Source organism: Phaenicophaeus curvirostris, chromosome 1 (genome assembly GCF_032191515.1).
Source record: "Phaenicophaeus curvirostris isolate KB17595 chromosome 1, BPBGC_Pcur_1.0, whole genome shotgun sequence".
Lineage (NCBI taxonomy): Eukaryota > Metazoa > Chordata > Aves > Cuculiformes > Cuculidae > Phaenicophaeus > Phaenicophaeus curvirostris.
This window is the reverse complement of record NC_091392.1, coordinates 198,354,057-198,377,732: the sequence shown is the minus strand read 5'-3', so window position 1 is coordinate 198,377,732 and position 23,676 is coordinate 198,354,057. Positions and strand designations below refer to the sequence as shown.

The window sequence follows — 23,676 nt, the reverse complement described above, 5'->3', positions numbered from 1 at the left end:
GAATAGGTTGCCCAGAGAAGTTGTGGATGCCCCATCCCTGGAGTTGTTCAAGAACAGGTTGGATGAGGCTTTGAGCAATCTGAACCAGTGGAAGTTGTCCCTGCCCATGACAGTGTGGTTGGAACTAGATGATCTTTAAGGTCCCTTCCAACCCAAAACATTGTATGATTCTATGAATACTTCAGTGTCATTTTTAGCAGTGCTTTGTAAACTGAACATTTAAATATAAACAAGTATATATGAGTATCACCAATTATTGAAATCACACAGCACTTCCTATTACAAGACTCTGGTTTTCATTGCTTATATTTTTTTCTAAGTGGGCTGAAATTTTCCATATCAACCTCAGGCTAGATAATTTTTGGGAAAGGTAGTAAACATATAGCAACGAGACAAGAACATTTAGATGAATAAGGTACACATATCCACAGATATAATATGCCCACAGTAAAGATAAAGACAGATAACCACAAGTATTTAATTCAGTCAATTTAGGAAGGTTACTCTGTCTCAGCTGGAAATAACCACTCCTTAGCAGACGCACAGAACCTGCAAGCATGCACATACCTTGTCCTAAAGTACTAGGCAAAGCAGATCCACTCACACCAGCTCTTGTTCTAGCTAGAGGAATGGCAGTTTCTTAAACACCTGTAATTTGTTTTCCTGCAATTGTGTGATGATAAACTAAAGGGTTTGGCTTGTTGTAATATGAATATTTCATGTTACAGTCACTGCAGGTCATAATGCCAAAGTAAAACAATCTGGTACATGTCTGATCTTGTCAAAAACCTGATAGGAGTCTTCATTATTCATGCTTATTGGCATACTTATCTGAATATACGTTAGAGAACATGAGGCATTTGAACCCAAAGCTTCATACAGATCTCAGGATAGTCTTTGCCTTGGTAAACTAGTGAAGGCTCTTTGCTGGTATCTCTCTGAACCAGGTAAGTATCTTGCCCAGAAGACGAAAGCTGAGGTCACTCCAAGCCAAAGTTGCCACTCGTGCCGCTGTGGCTGGATAGAGACCTGAGAGGAAATTCTAGCCCGTTGAATGCAGCTGGAGTTTTGCCATCGACTTCGATGGAGCCAACATTCCTGTTTTGATGCAGACATTTCACAATAACCTCCTCTGTGAACTTTCAACATGTGCATGTTATTTTCATTACAAATAAACAAAATCTTTCTAAAATGGAGACCTTCGTATATACATTATGCCAGAAGATGACATTAAAAGTTCATCACAGTGCATGTGGTAAAATACTAATAATCCATCCTTGAAGTCTCTGGGAAAATGTCTGATGTGAACAAAACCCCTTTACGTAGTTTCATCTGAATATACAGCAAGCAGATATACAGCTGAGGATTTATTATTTTTGCAGAATGCACATGCATTCCGAATTTGCTGTGCTCAGAAATGGAGACAAGACGTTCATCTGTGCGCTTGGCTTTGGGAAAAGACGTCTCTGTGTGTTGGGACACGGGCCCTGGTATAGTGCAGACAGGAAATCTGCCAGACTGCCTCGGCAGGAGGCTGCCTCCAACACGTGCAGCAAGGAACAAGAAATGTCTTAATGATTAATCACTGTCAACCTTTGTTCTCGTTAAAAGACTTGATTGTTGAACAAGGTTTGTAATGAGGCACTGTTCCTGGGTCTGTTGCTATGTGATTGTGCAAGTGCTGAATCTGAGCCTTGGACGCTGCAAGATGTGGCTCCCACTTTGCCCAAGTTTCAGGAGTTGCGGTGGGAACGTTGTTCTGAGGGTGCCTGCTAGTGGCTATAGGGCTGTGCAGCCTTCCAGCAAGGGGTTATGTGAAGATAAATCATTCACAGCTGAAAATCAGTTTACAAGGGTCTTAGGAGAGAGCAGCTTCCTTGTTGGTGCTGAAAAGGCAAAGCGTTATATAAGGTTTCTATTAGGAACTGCACAAATAACTATCTGTCAAAGTCTCTTTACTTGTGGTTTCTCACCAGTAGTGAGGATTGGCTCCTTTGAGGTATTTGATCACTCATTTTTTACCAAGGAGATTGTGTACAGTGTCCACTTTTACTATGTTAATGTACACGCTTTTGCAACACAGAGTAGCAGGAGAATTACCTATTTCTTAAAATAGTTCTGGGGCCCACCTAACTTTCACTGTATCCAGAAAACTTGCCTTTTAAGAAGCTTGGCGTCCCTGGATCTCCCAGTGGGAGCTACGGCGCTTGAGTGTGCTGAAATACTTACCCCTCAGCATGTTGAATATCCACTGCATCACTTCATATCCAAACCTACCACTCCCATGGGTGACTTACACCTGTGAGACTGCAGAAATCAGGTGTGCTCTCCCTACTCTGATGACCATTTCCAGCTTCATAGTATCTGAAGGGATTAATCTACGTTTCCTCTTCAAGCTCTATCTCTTGGTTTTTTGAAGTGACACACCATTTGCTTCTTTTCTCTGGCTGGATGAAGGTAAAAGTATTTCTGGCAGACAGCCTGGGTCTGTGAAATTGGAAGTGCTAGTGTCCCTGATTCCCTCTGTATGTGCCTTGGAAATATGGCTGGCCTGAAATTTTTATCCTGAGAGCTCAGATGTTCACAGAAGCAAAACATGGAAGATGGTCCCATGTGGCTGAACCAACTTCTTATAAACACTCCACAAAATTACTGAAGGGAAATATTATGCAGTCTTCACCCATTTGTATTGCTGGTTATTAAACACAGCAAAACCAGATCTTGGGATCTTGCAATATTCAGATTTTTCAAATACTGTATACACATATGAAAGCAATCTTGCTGGAATGCATAAAACTGCTCTCTGGCAGGGTATTAGGAGAAATTCAACCTATAACAGCATCTTCTGCATGATCAACTTTAGATGCTTTTAGGTGACTCTATACAACATTCTTGGAAAGTGATCCACTAGAGCTTAGCATACCATGGGGTGTTCACAGTCACTCTTCCAGGCATCTTACTCAAGTGTGGCTAGAAATATCTAAAATGAGGACTGAAGGGGAATGTTCCTATCATCTAAGCTGTGCTTCTAACTTAGTTGTTTAAATTAGGCATTATACTAATGCCTAATTATACTGCCCCACCCCTCTGTATAGTGAAGGGAGAGATTCAGCAGGCAGTTCAGGGAAAAACTGATCTAAGTTTTTGGTTAGAGACCTAAACTTAGAAGAGTTTCTCACTTTTATGTATGTTCCAGATATGAAAAAAGGTTGAATGAGTTTGAGGTGCTCAAGAATTGGGCTGAACAAGCAATAAGGAAAGGGAGAATCGGGCTGGCTGTGTTTCTGCACAGACTGTGTTATTTCCCCTCTGTTCCTCTCTTGTGAGACCTCATCTGGAGTCCTGTGTCCAGTTCTGGAAGCCTCAGCATAAGAAGGATACGGAGCTGTTGGAACAGGTCCAGAGGAGGCTACAAAGATGATCAGAGGGCTGGAGCACCCTCCCTGTGAGGACAGGCTGAGTGAGTTGGGGTTGTTCAGCCTGGAGAAGAGAAGGCTCCGAGGAGACCTTATAGCGACCTTCCAGTACCTGAAGGGGGTACAGGAAAGCTGGGGAGGGAGTGTTTACAAAGGCTTGTAGTGATAGGATTAGGGGGAACGGGTATAAACTGGAGAAGGGCAGATTTAGAGCAGACATGAGGAAGAATTTCTTCACTGTCAGAGTGTTGAGGCACTGGCACAGGTTGCCCAGGGAAGCTGTGGCTGCTCCATTCCTGGAGGTGTTCAAGGCCAGATTGGATGGGCCCTTGGGCAGCCTGGCAGAGTGGTTGGAACTCAATGATCTTTAATGTCCCTTCCAACCCAAACTATTCTATGATTCCATGATTCTGTGATTTCCAGGCCTGATAAGTGGATCAGATCCTTAGCTGCTGAAACTACTTGGGGTTCTCGGAGTGTACATTGGCACAGAAAGCAGCCCTCTGTGCTTCAGTTAACAGTGGGAGTTATTCCCAAGAATAAGAACACAATTTAGCTTTTCACTGTAGCTAAAGGAGTTCTTACTGTACAGGCATGGTCTTACTGCACTCTGCCATGGCCCTGCTGTAGTTTTATTTTCTTGTCTGAGTCAAGGACACAAGCAGGCAGTGCTTCGAGTCCAGGCATCCATGGAAACCCCAGCATTTAGCAGAAAGGGGTGTTTCTGTTGGCATTAGTTGTAGAAGAAAAGAGGTAGCTCAGAAGGTGGCTGGCAGGTGCTGAGACCAGCCGTTTGACAGAGCACCCTGTGACTTCCTCCAGTTGCATGAGTTAAATCAGCTCTCCAGATCAAGCCTGGCACTGCCCCATGCTTGGCCCCAGGGCCGACTGGAGAGCCCCGATTTCTGGCCGTGGAAAGGAGCACGCCGGCTGACAGCAGGTTCACACCAGGGTCATGGTGGGTCTGGGCTTTGTCCCCACCCTTGCACCACTCTGTAATGGTGTGGCAGGATTCCTTGGAGTCGTTCTTCTCCTTTTCCTCCTCCTCCTCCTCTAAGTGCAGGGTGGTTCACAGCCAAAGCTCAATGTCCTTGAGAAGCTCATAGGGCGAGGACAGCTGCTGATCCCTGATTGAAGAGAGGTGCCACCACAGAGGTGCCTTAATCTCCACCATCCTCACTCTAAATAGCCCGTTATACCAAATAGCACAACAGAAACAAACTGCTTTCGAGTGGGAACATCTTGCACAGGTTTGGTTACCTGATGAACAGAACTTTGCACAGCTCTTCCCCTGGAAGCAGCTTTTGGTAAAGCAGGCATCTGTCACTGAGTGGGCTTCAGTGAATGATTTGGAAGAATTTTTCTTTTATTCTGGAAAATTCTCTCCTTTCCTTCGCAAAGGCAGTAATTTTTTGCAATTCTGTGGAACTTTTCATTCACCTGTTTGAGCTTCATGGAGGGAGAAGCCTCTTCAGAGTGGTGTGGAAGGAGCCTGTGGGGTTGTGGACGGAGGGATGCCCAGCGTTGCCCACAGATACTTGTGTTGGGCTCAGCCTGGAGAGCAGCATTTTATGTTGAAGGTTTAAGCAGCAGCATGAGGGGTCCAGGCACAGGATAGAGCCTGCAGCCAAGAGGTGCAAGAGCCCAGGAGGTGCTGGGCAGGGGTTTGCTGGTGTGAGCTGCCAGACCTTGCAGACAGGAGAGAGGTTGGCCAGGCTAGTCCTGCACAGGGAGCAGAAGATCAAGGTGAGGCAACCTGCAGCACCTTTCAGTGAAAGCATCAAGAATGGCCCCAAAGGGGGAGAGATTGTGGAGAGGAGGGAGCTGCCCTCTTCTCCCAAGTTACAGGGAACAGGACGAGAGGAAATGGCCTCAAGCTCCGACAGGGGAGGTTCAGGCTGGACATCAGGAAAAAAATTTTCACAGAAAGGGTCATTGAGCACTGGAACAGGCTGCCCAGGGAAGGTTGAGTCACCTTCCCCGGAGGTGTTTAAAAGATGGGTGGATGAGGTGCTGAGGGGCATGGTTTAGTGATTGAAAGGAATGGTTGGACTTGATGATCCTGTCGCTCTTTTCCAACCTAGTGATTCTATGATTCTAACAAGGAGGATATCCAGCCACACCCAAACTCACAGGCAGGGTGATAGGAGTAGGGGGAAAACAAAGGGAAGGGAAGGGAAGGGAAGGGAAGGGAAGGGAAGGGAAGGGAAGGGAAGGGAAGGGAAGGGAAGGGAAGGGAAGGGAAGGGAAGGGAAGGGAAGGGAAGGGAAGGGAAGGGAAGGGAAGGGAAGGGAAGGGAAGGGAAGGGAAGGGAAGGGAAGGGAAGGGAAGGGAAGGGAAGGGAAGGGAAGGGAAGGGAAGGGAAGGGAAGGGAAGGGAAGGGAAGGGAAGGGAAGGGAAGGGAAGGGAAGGGAAGGGAAGGGAAGGGAAGGGAAGGGAAGGGAAGGGTCTGTTTCAGAAAGTCTGTATGTGTGTTAGAAGCCAAAAAATCCCATCATTTGAATGAACACAAGTCAGCTGCAGCAGGGGCGGTGAAAGGCAAACTCAGTCTCAAATGTTGTGATTCACTGCTAATTTAAACATTTTAGTGTCATGTCCTTTGTGATGCTTATCAACAAAACCCCAGTTGTGCTACCAGCTCTGAGGAGCTTCAACTGCCTCTGCCACTCTTCCTGCTTCTTGTAGGTCTTATATCTCACTGTAAAATCAGAAAATGGGGTTCAAGTTGCCTGCTTTGCACTCAGAGCATTGCTGTACTGGAGTTTTGGTACCAGCAGAGCAGACGGGTGTTTGTGGTGCTCTGTGAACACACCCTTGACTGCTGCCCCCGCCCCAGCTGGCACCAGGCATGGCCTCACACAGGCTGCAGCTCATCTGGAGGGCTGGAGGGATGCAGGAGCAGTGGAACAGGAGTTGTGGGTGAACCCAGACTCACACTTGAGCCTGTTGGAGGTGGGATGCTGCCAGCCTGTCCTTGACACCGGCTGGCTGCAGGGCTGCGTTCCCTGTCACATTACCTCTTCGGAAGCAAAGCAGGGAGAGGGTTACCTTCCCTGTGTAGGGAAAGAAGATAGTATTGCCGTGCAGGCAAGCACATGGGACTTAAATCTCAGGCATGGAAATCCAGGAATTAAGTTCAAAAGGCCACTGGCATCTTCAGATAGGTGGAGTCGTAGTAAAACTGCTGCAGTAAAGCCAGACTAAGAGCAAGATAAAACAGTTCTATGAAAGCAGGGTAGCTACAACCCTAATGTGTCTTTCGTTGGAAGGGATGTTGGAAAGCGTGCCTTGTCCAAGCGCAAGGGCAGAGCCTTCTGATTTGCAGTGATGTGAGTGTGAAGTGAGAGTAAGGCTCAATAGCACCAGTTCACGAAGGGTCAAACTGCCTCGCAGCTAATCCCCTGATTTATTAGGAAACTGTTCTTCCTTCTCCTATCGCATTGCTGCCGATGGAAGATCAGCATGCAGGAGAAGGAACACATCATAGATTCATAGGCTTACACTGACATTTCATGAACAGCAGAGAAAGGACTAAATGCAAAAAATGAAACTGGCTCCAAGTAGATGATTTATACTGTTTTCTCAGGGCCTGTTTGCCAAGCAGCTGGTGTTTTGTGCCAATTGCTATTACAGAAGAACTTTCTTTGATAGGTATCCTGAACGGACACTATGCTGTTTATCTTAAAATCCCTCCCTACAGCATATATGGGCTGGCAAGAGAAAAGGAGAGACGTTGTTGGACTTCGTTGGGTTTTTTTTTTTGTATGAAGGACTATGAAAGCACATTTAGAGGAGCCTGCATTATCTGTGCAAAAACACAAAAGATGAATTCTATTAATGGATGTAACATGTGGCTGGGTTCAAACTAGTGTTGTCATTTGAATATAGAAGTCAAAGCCAATTATTGTAACATATTTTTCTTTTCAAAATATTTTAAGAAAGACGAAAAAGCTTGTGCAACAACTTGGCAAGCAGGTCTTTTGAGAGGAGGTATTTTCTATCTTGCAGCTAACATAAGGGCTGAAAAATGTGGCATTGCCGAGCAATCCTGGATTCCTTCTGGAACTGAAAGAAAGTGTGCGGGATATAATTGTGTAAGAGCCCAATAAATTTTGAAGGGTGGGTTTGTAACACTGCCTTGGGGGCTGCAGGTGGCTCCAGAAGAAAGTCGTGTTTTTTATTTCAGTAACAGGATGTCAAATACTTTATCTAGCTAGCTGCTCACTCATGTGGCCCCATCTAAAAGGCACAGAATTATTTTAAAATAGAAATTCCCATAACAATCATTGTGCTTCTTCTGTGCCAGATGGTAGAAAGACAAGTTGGATTAGTTTGTAGTGTGTGTGTCTGTGCGTGTTACTGGGGAGTGTGTGCAAAAGCTAAGGCACAGAAGTGAGCTTTCCTGGAGTTTGCAATGCAATAAGCATCAGTGCTCCAAGAGCTTCAGGGGATGGCCAGTCTTTGCTTTGCTGTCGATCAGCTCATGTTTCCCTGGATGCCACAGGAGGAAATGTCCTTGGAGAAGAGCTTTACATAGGTATTATACCAGGCCCCGGGGGACTACATCTCAGTATTGAGAGAACTGCTGCCTGACAGGCATCATTAGGCTCCAGCTGTGGATTCCTGGGTTGCAGGGCAAATACGCTGCTACATATTGGGTTATACAGAATTAAACAGTTTGATACCTATGGTGCATTGCAACAAAGTGGAGTCAGACTCATGGCTACTGTGAACTTTCCAGTATCTCCTATTTTCTTTGTAGCTGGGAAGCTAAGGAATACCTGACTATCGAGTGATCCAACATAGGCTGAGTATTTTTATGAGGTAACACATTTTTGTGTGCAGATTGAAAAAACTATTTCCTATACTTGGTAAAGGTCCAAGTACCAAGCACGCTGGTGGAGCAAGTAGACAGAAAACATATTGTTGCCAAGGGAAACCATGGGTAAAACAAAATGAGCAGCATATTGTCATCCAGTGTTCATCTCATCCTGTATGCTCACGGTCTAAGTCCTCAAGTGCCTTCCTCATTGCCTCCAAGATTACTTTTTTCCATCTCTTCCTCATGAAGCTGCAGAAGGAGAAGAGGGAGTGCAGCTAGATCCATCATCAAGACCTTAAAGCTCCCTTCAAAGTCCTTTAGAGTTACACATTTGTTTTACCAAGGAAGTTGATAACTCTAAGCCTGTTTAATCATGATGCTGATGGGAGAAAACTTGCAGTCTCTCAGAGATTGCTCTTGTTAGGGTGGTGGCAGGACAAAGGAGACCAGTTCCACTCACCCCACTGCAAAGTAACAACTTACAACTTCTATATTTTCTAAGAATAGATGCCACTTCTAGCAATGAGTCTGTAACTTCATGCTGCTGCTCACCAGATGGTAGGAACCAGCAGATGCCAAGTTTGTTCCTTTGTGGTCAAACAAACTGCCATACGACCCGATGCAAGTTTCCTGAAAGATCCCCAGGATGGCTCCATGACTTATGTTAATGTTTCCCAAGCTCGTGGTACCACATTGAGGTTTTCCACTGGAACCACCTGGCATGATTTCAGAGTCTTCCATGAGTGATGAAGTTACTCAATCCCCTTTTCATTTTCTCAAAGTCTTTGTAACAGCCACTTGTCCTGAGAGTCTGTGGGCTATGTCCTGTATTTGAGCTAATTGCATAAAAGGGATTATTTCCTTTTCTTGATGCTTGTTATTATTTTTATCCTTCATGAGCCATTTCTTCTGTTTCAGGATCAACACTCTGTGGTAGGCCAGGGAGTTGGCCCCACTCCAAGCTCCAGTTCTTGCTCAAATCCAAACACTGGAAGTGGTTACATGAACTCATCCCAGCAATCAATGTTGAATCAGCAACTGATGGAAAAGAAACAGGCTCTGCAACGGCAAATGATGGAGCAAAAACAACTCCTTCTACAGCAGCAGATGTTGGCAGAAGCTGTAAGTTTTCTAATTCCTTATTTTAAATGGAAAAGATTATCATAGAAACAATAGAAAACTAAGATGGGGGGAGAAAGCCTCCAAAACTTCAATGTCACTTTGGCAATGCCTAGACCTTCTAGATTGTGCCTGATATTTTTCAGCACTTTGCTAAGCCCTTTTGAAACCTTCTTCAGTTACATGAAATAACTCAAGTATCCAGGCTACTGTGGTTTCTTTATGAGAACAGTCTAAGCATATGCTTAATTTGAGGCATTTAAATATTGCTAGTGATTTTCTTTGCAAGATAAGCTAAGGTCTACTGTTGCACCACTTCAGCCACAGGGGAAAGTTGACTTCCAGGCTTTCCATCTAGGAAGCTTGGTATAAATTGCCTGTGTATAAACAAGGACCAGGTACATTGATTTTAGTGTTGAACACAAGTTTCTGTGCTTGGCTGGGATCATGCATGATTTACCACAACCTGTATCTCTCTCAGGACAGCCTACAGGGCAGGCCTATTCATGCTGGCCTGACATTGAATCCAAAACTTTCCTTTCTTTATAGAGATGTATACACATTTAGTGAATATCATTCATGTAATTAAAGAACAATACAGAACTGGAAGAACATTAATCGTTTTGTGGGTATGTTTTCACAAAATAAATTATTCATTTTTATAGAGAATAACTTTTTGTTTACAAAGTTATTTCCATTCAAAAATATAATTAGAAAACTTGAATTTGAAACTAAGGATTTCATTTGTTCTATGAGGGAAATATTTGTTGACTTTTAATTTATGAGGATGAAAAATGACTTTTCAAGTCAGCTCCAAGTGCTGCAGTTTTCTGTTAGAATTTTTAGTAGAAAGAAAAGTTAATTGATCATACAGCTTGTTTTAAAAATAAGTAAAATTAAAATGAAAATCACTACAGAATGTATTTTTTTAATCGGCTTTCATTTGCTTTTCGTATCATATACATAGAAATACACACAAGGCCTCCTAGTTTTTACGTATATTGCAGGGATTTCCTGGGAGTTGACTTGTCTTTCTTCTTTGCAAGGCTTCAGGTCAAGCCATATGTTAAAACAAGCATTATAAATCTTAATCAAACCCTTCACTCCCAGAAAGCATTGTGGAAATACCTAAATACCGCAAGAAAGGCTTTTCTCCCAGTCTTTTAAAGTACTGCTGGCAGAAGAAAAAAACAGATTTTTTACAAGAGGGTCTGTTTGTGTGCTATTTTCAGACAGAAGAACCCCAAATTACTCTGATGAACACCCAACACCAGCCAGGGCCTGACTGTTTTTCACACAGAGGTGTCGGTTTGCCGTTGTGGTAGCCAAGCACAAAAACCTGGCTGAGAGGAGCCGAAGCCTGCCCAGCAGCTGCCCAGCAGGCATGACTCTAGGAGGCAACAGCAATGATTTACCAATGACCAACCTAGACAAACACTCATTTTCCTTCCATGAAGCCACGTGTCCAAGTAGTTGTTGCTTCTGGGCAGGTGTTAACACTCTGGAGACATCAAGTCAGACTGATGCTAATGAGAGGTTTGGCATTGACTCTGGTACCTGCGCCTTCCATATCTTTATGAACACAGGGCAATTAGTGTGAGGCCCCAGTGGTGACTGGCCTGAAAAACAAATGGCCCAGCACCCTCCTTGCTAAACCCCAGCTGTGTTTCCTGCTGGCATCCCTGATGAAGAGGGGCACAGGGGGGAAAAAACAATGAGTTCTGCTGATAATCACAGGAGTTCCTGCAGTGCAGGAAGAAGGAGAGAGTGAGAGCTGAGGATAGCCAGAACAAACCATGTTCAATGACAAGCTGAAATGCTGTTTGCCAGCTGTGCCTGCTGAGAGGGCTGTGTGACTCATGTAGGCTGATGGCCATTGATGCTGCCAAAGACCAAGTGTGGACCTTGCAGGTCTGGACTCCCATTGCTCCCTAGCTGTATCTCAGCAGTGTGTTTGGGTTAGACCTGGGTGTTTGGTCTGCCTCCGTGCTTTCTCTGGAAGCAAACAGACAGGAAAGGAGCCATGAGGAACCATCAGTCCCATCTCTGATGAGCATGGTGAGCAATATGATGTGGACATTGGAGGACACCTTGTGCTACAATGCAGACATGGCCAATGTTTGAGAAGCTGAGCAACTCTCAGTGATTTTAAGGAAAGTTAGGCCAGATTCAAACACAATACAGCCAGCAAAAAGGTTTCCATACAGCCTTCAGTGGGTAATGGCACAGGTTCACAGCTGCTTTTCCTGTGGACCAGCAGTAAAAGGAAGCAATGCTTCAGCTTTGTACATACTGAGAAAACAAAGATAGGCAAAACACAGAGACGGAAGAGCATGAAGAAAAGCAAATTAACATATTTCTATTCTGGTCTTCTAGGAGAAAATCACTCCACAAGATCAGCTGAACAGACACTTGACACGACCACCACCAGATTATAAAGAGCAAAGAAGGAACATGGTCAACATGCAACAAGCAAGCCAATACCCTGGTAAGTGCCCATGTACTAAATGAAACCGTTTCCTTCCTTCTGGCTGGAAAACCATCCAGAAGAGCTATGCATGCACTGATAAACAAGGGCCTGATTTTCCGGGTGTTCATTTACATCACCACAGAGGTAGTGAGTGGTGGCTACTGCTGTCCTGTGCTACTTACCTTACTGCCCCCCACAACTGAGAAGTGCTGATACATGATATGAAGAACCAGCTGGTGGTCAGTCTAGGCTGATGCTGCACTTCTTAGGCACAGGGGAGCAGGTGGCTCTCCCATTAGGACTGCCTGAGAAAAAATGTCCTCTTGGTTAGGCAACCTCACGCCATCCAGGTGCTTCTCTCGTGTACATAGTATATCTTGCTTCAGAGACTGAAATAAGAAACAATCCATCTCCTCAAATGGCAGCTTATGTACAGTGTGAGGACCCTCATACTAATTTTTAAGTGTTGTGTATGACTCCATCACGGGCAACCAGAGCAATCATCTGAACTTTCGGTTTGTTTACTATGCCACGGTCATGGCCTCAGTGTTGCTCTACAAGAAGCACTTCAACAGATCAGACAAACTATAGGGCAGAAGTCCCTGATTTCAGCAAAACTACCTAAGGCAGAAAACGCCTATAACTTCAGGACTAGTCCTTGATTTCAGCTCCTCAGCCCTCACCTCCTTGGAGAATCTAGTTTTGGGAGCACAAGACTGCCTGGTTTTGCTGCTCTGAGAATAAAGGCACAGTAAGAAAAAGATGCTGGGGAGAGAGAAGAGGTGGGGGAAAATGTAGCAGATGAGATCCAAAGATGTTCTTTATACTGCAAAGTGTCTAAACATTTAAGTGTGAAAAGGATCCTTTGCCTTCTAGTATACCTTTGTATAAAACAAACTAAGTTAAAAAAGATGGTTTGATTTCTTTGTTTCTCCATGTGAGAAACACTCATTCACTGGTAAAATATTAAAAAGGACAAAGTCTTCGAAGCAAAGATAATAACATTTTTATTTTACAATTCAGTACTGAATTGGATGCCCTTCTAAAAAAGGCATAAGGTCCTACAAAACACAGCGAGTATATATACTAGTTTTAAACAAAGAATATATTCAACCATGTCCGGAGACTCCTGTCAGGTTATTGTTGCCAACTATATCTTGTTAGATAGCTAAGCATCATGTACTGGTTTAAAACAAAGTATACAAATCTCTTCAAGGTTGCTCATTATATTTTTGGCGTATTCAACCATGTCCGGAGACTCCTGTCAGGTTATTGTTGCCAACTGTATCTTGTTAGACAGCTAAGCATCATGTCTGTGTATTGTCTACATATTATTTCTAGATACATGACAGATTTATATGACAAGATAATTAAACATGCACACCAGCTGCAGAAAAACTTATCAGCTAATTCCCACATCCGTAACTGTTGCCTCTGCAGATTCAGCCAGGGATCTGAGTCTTTTCTTCCTACCTGTCCTTTGTAGCAAAACTTTGTTCAGCTTCTGCTATGTTTTTAATGAGTTTCCAAGTGCAGTTCACTCACAAGCCACTCCTCTGCCCAACCTGCTGACCATGGCACCAACAGCCCAGCTACGTGTGGAAGGACCAGGCTGGGCTGCTCAAGCAGTGTTCATGCTCTCCTTTGCTTTGTTTACAAGTTCTAGCAGCAATAAGCTTGCTGCAGTCTGGAAACTGCTGCTTTCTAACAGGCCTGAGTGTTTATTGCCTTGAGTAAATTTGCACAAGCAACACTGATGACAGCTTAATGACTTATGGTGTGGGCAATGCCACAGGGCAGAGAGAGCTTGCTGGCTTGGTTCCCCCTGTGCTTGTAAAACAAATGTGTTGGCAACCCCAGCAGTTTGCTGGGGAATCCTGTGATTTGGTGTGTTGTTTAAAGGCTCATTCCTGGAATCAAATGATTAACTGAGAGTCTTGGCTTTTACTTAAAAACAATCAATTTCTAGCCCGAGAGAGAAAATGGAAATGACTGCAGTCACATCTGCAAAAAACTCCAAAATAAGTAATTGCCATTGTTATGTGGGTTTTATTCTTGTTCTTAATCCGATGGACTCTGCCAGTCTTGTGGTATTTGGAGCCCCATCTTCTGGGTTTGAAATGTGGGATTGGCAGCTCTTGTCCATTCAAATCTCAAGTCCCCGCTGAGTGAGTCCAGGGAGAGGAGCAGCTTTTGAGGAGAGACTGACAGAAAGGGCTGTGCTGGGAGTTCACAGCAAAGCTACCAGATGGAGCAATTAGGAAACTCTTGCATAAGGGAGTAACAGCAGGGAATCTGTTCTCTTTTTCTGGGAATAGCTTTGCTCAGGTCAAGGAAGAAGCAACAAAAAGTTAAATAAAATAACGTAGGGGCTTGGAGACGCATGGTTAAGCATTTTATTCCACTATACTTTTCCCCATAGTGCCACGTTATGGCAAGAAACCCCCAAGACAAGAGCAGGTGAATTGGACAGTGAAGGCATTTGTCCAAATCAGCGCAGCCTGGGGTGCCCAGCTGCTGCACACAGCACTGCCAGGGAAGAGATTTATTCCCATCTGGAAGAAATCAGAATGGAAAATATTTGCATTAAAAATAAAAAGATTAAAATAGCAATACAGAGAATGAGGAAGCTTCGTCTTTTGCACAACAAGTAAAATCCATGTCCCAACAACTTGTGCTCTTTAAAGAGTGTGGTGTTTGCAGGAGCAGTTTGATGATAGCCCTGGTTGCTGCTCAGCAGCTAGCAGAGTCACTCCGGGGCAGGGGAATCATCCTGATGGCAAGGGGAGTGACTCCACAAACTTGTAGTTAAGTTGGAGGATGAGAACCAGTTCTCCACAGATAGCTGTTCCAGGTCTTTGGAAATGTCATTCCTCCTCTTTAGTACTGGCATAAGGGAGAAAAAAATCAGGACCCCCATCTCTATCACCCCTGTGAAAAGACGTTACAGCATTTCCAAAAAGCAGTAGCAATGCACAACCCAGTAGCAAAGCCAAAGATGGGGCTAATTGTGTGGTTGTGTGCTGAGCAATGATTCTCCTCTTCTTTCCAGAGCTAAATTCAGTTAGACGGCTCCCTGGTAGCACATGGAGGAGAATCTGATTGCCCTTGTTGGGGTAAAAACAGGTGGATTCCTCACAACATCTCCTGTCACAGGGACTGCCCAGCTCAAGAACTGAGCATGGGTGCTTAAGTTAGGACAATGTAACTGTCAGGACAACTAGATTCTCTGTAGTCAAGTACCTCCTGCTTCGAGCCAGATTGTGGAAAAGCCTGCCTTCCAGGTTGAGGTGAGCTTCTTTAATTTAGGTATCTGTGTTTAAATTGATTTGAAACAAGCAACTCTGCTAGTGGAGTCATGCTCCATTTTAATAATTATTTGGGAAGAGATTTTTTTTAAGTAGTTAGAGAAAAAAAGGAATCCTCTGCATCCGTTACTAAATGGAAAGAGCATAAAAATAATGCAGAAAAGGCAGAAATATATGATAATTTTTTCCTTCGGTTCCAGTCTGAGGGAATTGAACATCATTATGGTGAAATTTCAACAGGAACAGTATATTAAACAGCTGTTCCTAAACATAGACTTTTTAAATATGTATGTGCATGATTTGTCTTCAAGAATTTTAAAAGAGTTGGCTGAGATGTTCTCCAAATTCTTAATGCCACTTTTTATTTAGTCTTAAAATGCCAGGGAAGACTGCTAATGCCATGACAAAAATTAAAAGAGTAAGTAGGTAATTGCAGACCTAGACCTAATGCAGAGCTCAGCAAAAATACTAGAGAGCTGATACAGCCTGAATAATTAAGAATTTAGGAAGGGAATATAATTAATGCCAGGCAACAGGGTCTGGAGTAAAAGAATCTTTTTAAACTAGCATGGTGGTCTTTTTTCAATGAAACCACATCTTTGGTTGATAAAGGTAATAGTTGTTCAGGTAATGTCCATTAAAGCATTTGACTTCATACTGCCTATTTTGGTTAAGAAATCAGAGTGGCACAAAATTAATGTTACACACATAAGGAAATGGGTGATGGGTCTCTAGATATCACTGTAAACAGGCTGTGTGATTGCCACCAAAGACAAACACAGTCTGGGGCGATTCTGAACAAGAGAAAAAAAGCTTACTTAACATCCATGTGGAAGACTTGCAAGAGCTATTACTGTGACCGGCTGTGATGTACAGCCTTGAAATCAAATGCTGAAAACTGTCAAGTTCTGAAAAGAGCTTAGAAGGACCAAAAGACTCAAAAACTTGCCACAGACTGAGACTGATGTATTTGGAGAACACTGCAGGCTTGAGCACACTCTTGAAGCATCTGTGTAGTAAGAAGGAATTGATGATGGTCCAACTAATAAAATTAATCACACAGACTAATAATAAATAAGTTTTGATGGCAAAGTTGAAGTTAGTCAAATTCAGCCTGGTTTTGTTGTATGTACAAAGGACCAAGCCAAGGTAGTGTCCTATGTCCAACAATTGCTACTCGTTACCTGTGAAATAGCAAAACTCCAGGGCTGTATGTTCTTTTGTTCCTCCTCTGGCAGGAGCAGGAAATTCCCAAAAATATGGTGGTAGCTTCGTAAGGAGTCCATTTAACAGCTTTTCTTATTCTTTGTGAGCCACCCAAAGTGGTACAAGAATTTAGCTTGTACTGTGCCATGTGGCAAAGGTTTCTTTGGCTGATCCACACGTGTGAAGAAATGTCTCCCTTTGTTTGCCTGGAGTTTGACTTCTCCTAGCTGCACTTCTCGTAGGGTTTGTACTGGAAGCAACAGCAGCAAATGGAATTAAGCTGTGGAGCAGCTGATTGCGTGCAGGGGGTGGTTCTCCACAGTGCCATCTACACTGACTGTGTTAGAAAAACAACTCTCAGGGATTTATTCTGGGCATAAACAATCAGCCTTCATTGCATAAATTACTTACTGTGGCCTCAAAAAATAGAGATCATGTAGCCACAAATCTGCTGCAAAAGTGAGCTTGTGTCCAGGTTTGGAGGCTGAAGGGAAATCTCTCCTCTTCTGATTCACTGGCAGATGTTCAGGTAGAGAAAAATCCTCCACTGGGCAGAAGTAGCCATGACTGGTAGATTCGTGCCATCTCATAACTTATAGTTTTATGATGCACAGAAGATGTTATTCATGTGCAGCAAATGCCTGGACATTAGGTATCATGTGTGACTCCCTCACAGGCAAGTCAGCTTCTCGAGGAGCAAATGGCCACAGTCCAGCTGGGAGTTGAGCGTAGAAGGGGTATGTGGGTGGCATTCACTAGGCACAGCACCAAGCCATGTCCTCATGCCTCCTTGGCTGGTATACGGGAGTACAAGCAGGTCACAGGCTGAGCTGAGCTGCTGAGAGGGAGGCTCTGAGTGCTGCAAATGTGTGAGATGCAGTCTTGGCTTCTGCTGCCATCTGGGACAGGTACTTCCAGAAGGGTTAGATAGCACATCTGTAGGTGTGTGAGGAAGGTGGAAAAGGGGCTGATGATGGTGGCTATCATTCCCAGTTGTCTCTAGAGGGAGCCAGGATGAGCTATGCTCTGTAAGGAAGAAAAATCTTGATCTCCTCTGCATACTTAGAATGGCTTTGTCCTGCCCAAGGTGTCTAGTGTTTCTGTAAAAAAAGGCAGAAAAGTCTTCTCTCCTGCCCAGTGGTTCTGTCTGCCCTTCCGTGCTCTGATATTTGTCTTACAATGAGCACTCGTTTTGGCTTATCTGGTGTCCTCTGAAGGGATGCTAAGACCACCAATGGCTTCATGTAGACCAAATCACCCTTTGGATCACAGGCATCTTTAAGGACTTGTGCAAGTTCATGCAAGTCCTCTTAAGAGCACAATATCTTCTTCAATAAATTCTGCTGCTGGGAAACTAAATTTTTAACCAGTGGTATTTGAATGATACCACGCATTGATGCATTCATATGTAACACTTTTGTTTTCTCCTTTCCAGGTGGTTCACCCGCTGTGAGTATGAGCTCCAACAACGTGTCCTTATCCAACCCAATTTCAACTCATAGCATCATGCCCCAGAGCTCCAGTCTCATGTCCACCCCTGCTGGGACCCGAATGCCTTCTGTTCCGGCTGCTCGGAGTATGGGCTGCTATGGGAACCTTCCTTGCAATCAACAAAACGCATACAACGTGTCTTCAGGAATGAACCAAATGCAGCAACACCGAAACCAAAATCAAGTCCTACCCAGTCAGAATAACCCCGTGATGTCTCGACAGCAAACCATGACCCAGGGAAACAACATAGCGGCTTTTGGGACAGGGTCTGTGGTCAACTCGCAGCAAGTAAGGCCAAGCTTGAACCATGGAGCCACAGGTATTCCTGTGCAAAGGCCAGCCAACGTGATGATCACAACTGCTGCCACTGCCCAGCCCTGGGCCTCACAAGAAGCTGCAGTGAAGCAGCAGGATGCACTGAAACCTGCTGGTGTCCGTTTCCCCACTGGCACTCCATATCCTAACCAGTCTTTGCAACGCAATGTAGGCAACCAGCATTTTCCTCAGCGTGCATTGGCACCTAATCAGTTAACCGCAGGAGTCCAAATGAGGCCTCCTCTGAACCAAATGCACCAGACTTTAAATGCACAATCTGCTGGCTCACTACGAGGTCTCAGCGTAAGACCTAACCAGCTGAGAGGACAGACTGTGCCTACCTTGAGTCAGCCAGGAACAAGTATGACACCTCCATCATCTCTACCATCAACAGGTTTCACATCTACCAACCAAAACTCTCGGGCTTACCAAGGAAGTGACCATGGTAATGACCTAGCATTTGACTTTCTGAACCAGCAAGGTGACAGTATAGGACCTGCGCTCAACAGTGACTCAGACTTTATAGATTCTCTACTGAAAACAGAACCTGGTAACGATGACTGGATGAAAGACATCAACCTTGATGAAATTTTGGGGAACCACTCGTAAGTGACAGTACCAAGGGTGAACCAGATGAAGAGGCAGTAAGGACATGAGCTTTCTCTTTAGATGCCAACAATCTGCTTTATTAATTTACACTCCAGTAACTTTAAAATACCACATAGGGCAACTGCCCTGTTTGAAGAGTTGCTCTGGGAACAAAACTGAAGTCTCCCCCAATGAAATGATAAAATAAGTGATACTCATGCCTGCCAGGAGCAGGAGGAGGAGTGAGAACATGTGAAGGGTCTGTTCCTCATACTGGTGCTCAGCACATTGCAAACCCATCAGTTCTTCTCATGGGGACTGCATGGAAAAATGCGTTTAGCTTCCCACACACACAAGCACCAGACAGTGGTATGGGCTGTGGAACATAATTTCTCTGAGTGCAAGTAAGAGCCCAAACAATCCAGAGCTCTCCAGTCATCGTGTTCACAGCCTTTAACTTCATTGGGACTACTCAGCCTTGATGGCATCAGGCCCTGTGTAAATCTCATTGTGTTACAAAAAAACTGTTTACTCCTACACAGTACAAACTCACTTTTGCTTTCCTGACAATTTTGATTTAAACTCTCTATGTTTTGTAGTACACAAAAAGGGTAAGTGGTCTTGTCAAAGGAAAGAAGGAAACAGATCATCCAGTGTGTTACTCAGTGTGCTCTAGCATTTGCTTTCTCCCTTTCATCAGAGCTTGCTGCAAGTATCAGAGGAGCACAATCATTTTGGGCATTGAGGGAAACATGAGATGAACTACACCAAAGCTCAGGATCCTCTCTTTGCCACCTTGCCCCAGGGACTCCAGTAACTTAACGGACAGTAACTTAACTGAAGGGTGCTCATGATTTGACCTTTACCAACTACTTCCTCAGTCTGGCTTAGAAAAGGGCAAACGCATGATGTGGCTCAGCTAAGCCACCGTCCTCAGTTTCATCTTAACCCACAGCAAGTGTCAGGTAGCTCATCCCAGTCCTCTTCTAACAGGTTTGCCTCAGCAGAAATGCCAGCATCTCTGTCGAGGGAGTCACTACCATTTTGATTGCACAGCATTTTGGCTCCATCCTGCTTTCCCTTTGCCATAGCGGGGGGCGGTGGGGGGCGGTTGAAAGAGGTCCAGTGATGGCCCAGGTTCCCACAGCATCCATTGGGCAAAATATGAGAAGCTCTGCCCCTGAAACTAAGCATGCAAATCAGTTATAACCACCTGGGCTACTCACAGTAGGAGGCTCCACTCAACCACATCTGTGCTTGTAAATGAAATGAGTTTGGGAATTTTTTCTGGGCACTGGACTCAGTCATCTCTTCTTGGTTTGGGTTTGGGGATGGCCAGGACAATATTGATAGGAATGGTTGGACTCGATGATCCAGTGGGTCTTTTCCAACCTAGTGATTCTGTGATTTTGTGATTGCCCTGAGTTAACCTGGAGCAAGGGCTATTCCCATAGACAGTTTGCAGACACCTTGCCTTGGAGACTGACAGAGTCGAGCAGTAAGGATGCCGGTTGTTCCACACCACATAATCTCGGTGCCGGAAAATAATCTTCACTGTGTTAAATTTTCTTCTATAGACTTGGTCAGTAAGGGCACTAGAAGGAGATATATGTCACTATAAAGCAGCTCTGCAGTTAGTGAGACACAAGGATTTGTAGATGGGAACAGATCTTGAAATTCAAATGAAAATGTTGGTTTTTAAAAATGATGCGGCACGACGTGTTTTACAGTCTCCTCTGAATTAGCTAAAACTAAATGTGGCAAAGGAATACAATGACTACGTTCACATGCCTTGGTGCCAAGAGGCATTGCTCTGCCCTGTACAAGTGCTTTATTCATCCTTGTTAGTGGCAGTGGGATGAGTAGGCTACTTGACAATAGCCTCTGCACTTATCTGACCTATTTCTGATGGAGGTTTTAGTAAGGCTTTTCCAGTCATTTCACTCTGTCATTTTATGTGGGCGCAATTTTTCATGATGTTTCGACATGGTCACACAATGAGCAGCAGCACCTCCAAGAAAGGTGTATCAGGGGCATTTAGCTAGACATGCCAGTTGGGGTGGGCTGGTCCACAATGCTGTTCAATCCCAGACGTGTTTTTCATCAGAGGATGAGAAAGCCTGCTGAAGAGTCTCTTCTGCTGCCCTAGCCAGTGATCATTGCACACTCTCGCATTGTGTAATGTGGTGGCTTAGCTGCTCAGAATGCTCCCTCTTCTCCCCAGTTTTGGCTGGGGTGCACGTTGTCCCTTTTATATGCCACCACAAATTTTTTTCCAAGTCTTTAAAGAGCTTTTCAGCCCAGGTGACTGGTGCCCCACCTAACTTTGGAAAGGTACAGATGCGGTCTAACAAATGAGTTCCTTATAAATTGTGCAACGCTAGACTGAAATAGTAACTACATGAGTTTAAAGTGGAGGGAAGATCAGCTCATCTATCTCATCCACAGTTGCACACCCTGGCCATAAGCAAGTTAGCTGTGGGTGCCAAAGGTCTGGCAGGAACAGAGGGCTGCGATGCCACAGCAGCCGAGGTTGAATTAATATCGTCATCATGAGCAATGGGCACTGAAGTCTGATAATTTCAACCGCACTCACATGCCATTGAAAAAGCTACCACTGGTTTCTGTATTAAGATCAGATTGTTTTCCAGATCCTCAAATGATATAAAAAAGAAATTGTTCAGCTAAGGAGCAGGCCCCCAGACTTCAGAGTATCATCTGGTGGTGGATTCAATGCTAAGCTTTATCCTGTTGATCTCAGCCTGAAGTGGAGAAGACACTGGGCTGTGAATGCCATCCCCAGGATCAAAATTTCATCCTCTCTTAGGTGAATTCAACAAAGGCAGATGCCATTTGCAGTCCTGTAAAGATATGCCTGATGCATTTAATATGTGACCTTATTAAAGACTCTTGTAACCAAAACTTGAATCCAATATCATTTCTTCAGAACACTTGTATCTGAACAGAGCTAGTATCTTTTTCCTCTTTCTTTGCAATGGCTAAGTGCACTACCCTTATAGTCTATTTTTCACCATTGACCAGGCACTCTTCACAGTATTGGGTTGTAAATATAAAGGATTATTTGTTTTGTAAACTTTTGTAAAAAAAAACCCAAAAAGTAATAATATTTTGGTAGGAATAATAAAAATCATATTATTTGGGTTATATTTATACATATGTGAAAGAAATATACTATCAAAAAGTTGTATTTTATACAAAAAGTCAACGGTTACCTTTTGTATTCTATATACAAAGTTTTGTATGATACAATTGTTTATTTTTATCTGCAGACTTCAACTTTGGATTTTGGGGGAGGGCAGAATGGGATCGTGGTTAAACAGCTGGGTCTGACCCCAAGCTCACTGAAACCAATGGAGTCTTTCCATTGCCTTCACAGGGCTTTGAATCAAGCCTTTCAATCACCTTCAGGTATGTTTGACATCTGAAGCTCTCTGGAAACCTCAACATGAAAACATTCCAGGTTTCAATTTTTTTTCCCTGAAAAAGGCTTTTATTATTATTATAATTATTATTATTGTTATTGTTATTGTAACTCTTGGGAGGCAAGTGGGACCTATGTAACTGTCATGTCCTTGTTGCATGTATGTCTGCTTTATATTTTCCCCATATTATAAACCAGTGTTTCTCTATACAGACTGAAAGGAAAAGTTGCTGTACAGAAATGTTTGTGTGTATGCATTTTTACATGTGGCTGTATATACCTCCTAGTACTATGCAGTGACACTTATTTGACTCCATTTATTTTTCACCTAAACATGAATAGTATGTTTTTCAGTAGCTATCAAAACTCTGCCAAGTAAATCAATCAAAATTATCCCAAGTGTCTCTTTTCTTAATATGAATTTTATAATGAATGTCTGTTTAGTCAACTGCTCGTTCATCTAAGTAAATTGAAATTACAGTGATATTTTAGGAGGAGGTGAGAAAAATGTGCATCTGGCAGCTTCTGGGAGCTCAGTCTGCCTCTTTGCAAGAGAGCTGCAATGTTTTCCTACTGACAGAAGACATGGTTTCATTACCAGTGAGGGTTAACAAATAACACATGGTGTTTTAGCTCCTGATGAATGGGTTGGTGCAGTTTTGCAGCACAGCAATTTGCTCTGGGATCCTACTGAAGTCAGAGCAGAGAGATGGGTACCCAAGAGCTGGATACCCCAAGAGAGCTGGTCAGATCCCCAAACCCATGCCCTGGAGATCTCTGCCCCTCTCTCCTCACTAGCAGAGACTCCTAATGGGGTGCCAGAAATCAGGCAACAGGCTTCTCCATCCCTCTCTGCCTGCCTCACATTATGCCTCATTTTAGCCTAAAGAAATTCCAGTGTGTACCGGATCACACTGTGTTGTGGATTGTTTCACACAAGTATTCATCCCTGCCAGGCTATTTTTAGCAGGCCAGCCCTGAGGAAGTGATGCCCCTTCCTCAAGAGGTTTTCCTTGTTAGCTGGGCTCCATCTCCAAGTGGGTGGCTCTTCCTGCCCCATTAATGGAGCAGCAAGGGGTGGCGGAGGGGATGCTTCAAAGTGACAGATGTCAGCACACCACTGTGTATGCTCCGAGGCTGAGATGTTTTCAGATGTAGCAAACAAAAAAAAAAAAGGGCTCTCCAGATCTCAACTGCTTCACTAGTGCTGATGATGCTTGGGGACCTCTATCCTTTTATTCTCCCTCCTCTCACCTTCCCCCACAAGGTAAGCAGAGACACCTTTCTTGGCTGCTCCCCACAACCTGAGCTCTGCTAGCTGCTGCCCTCCCATTTTTTTTCCACTACTCCTCTGTCCCTCTGTTGTATCTGACTGCCACCTGTAAATAATTCCTGCATCCTTCTCTGGCATCTGTGGGCTGCACAGGGAGGGAAAGGAAGGCATGCTGGCACGTGCCCTGGGCCCCACCACCCTGTGGGCTGTGCTTGTGCTCCTTGTC

General features: G+C 44.1%; 1 protein-coding gene across 1 annotated transcript in view; it reads left to right on the top strand.

Moving 5' to 3' along the window:
- The window catches only part of MAML2 (mastermind like transcriptional coactivator 2), a 220,574-nt gene extending 198,004 nt beyond the window's left edge, over positions 1-22,570 (top strand). The window contains exons 3-5 of the mRNA XM_069883392.1: positions 9,157-9,360; positions 11,734-11,845; positions 17,777-22,570. Of these exons, the coding sequence (XP_069739493.1) occupies positions 9,157-9,360; positions 11,734-11,845; positions 17,777-18,756 (1,296 nt within the window). The 3' untranslated portion in view covers positions 18,757-22,570. The remainder of the gene's footprint in view (positions 1-9,156; positions 9,361-11,733; positions 11,846-17,776) is intronic.
- Positions 22,571-23,676: the final 1,106 nt, after the last annotated feature.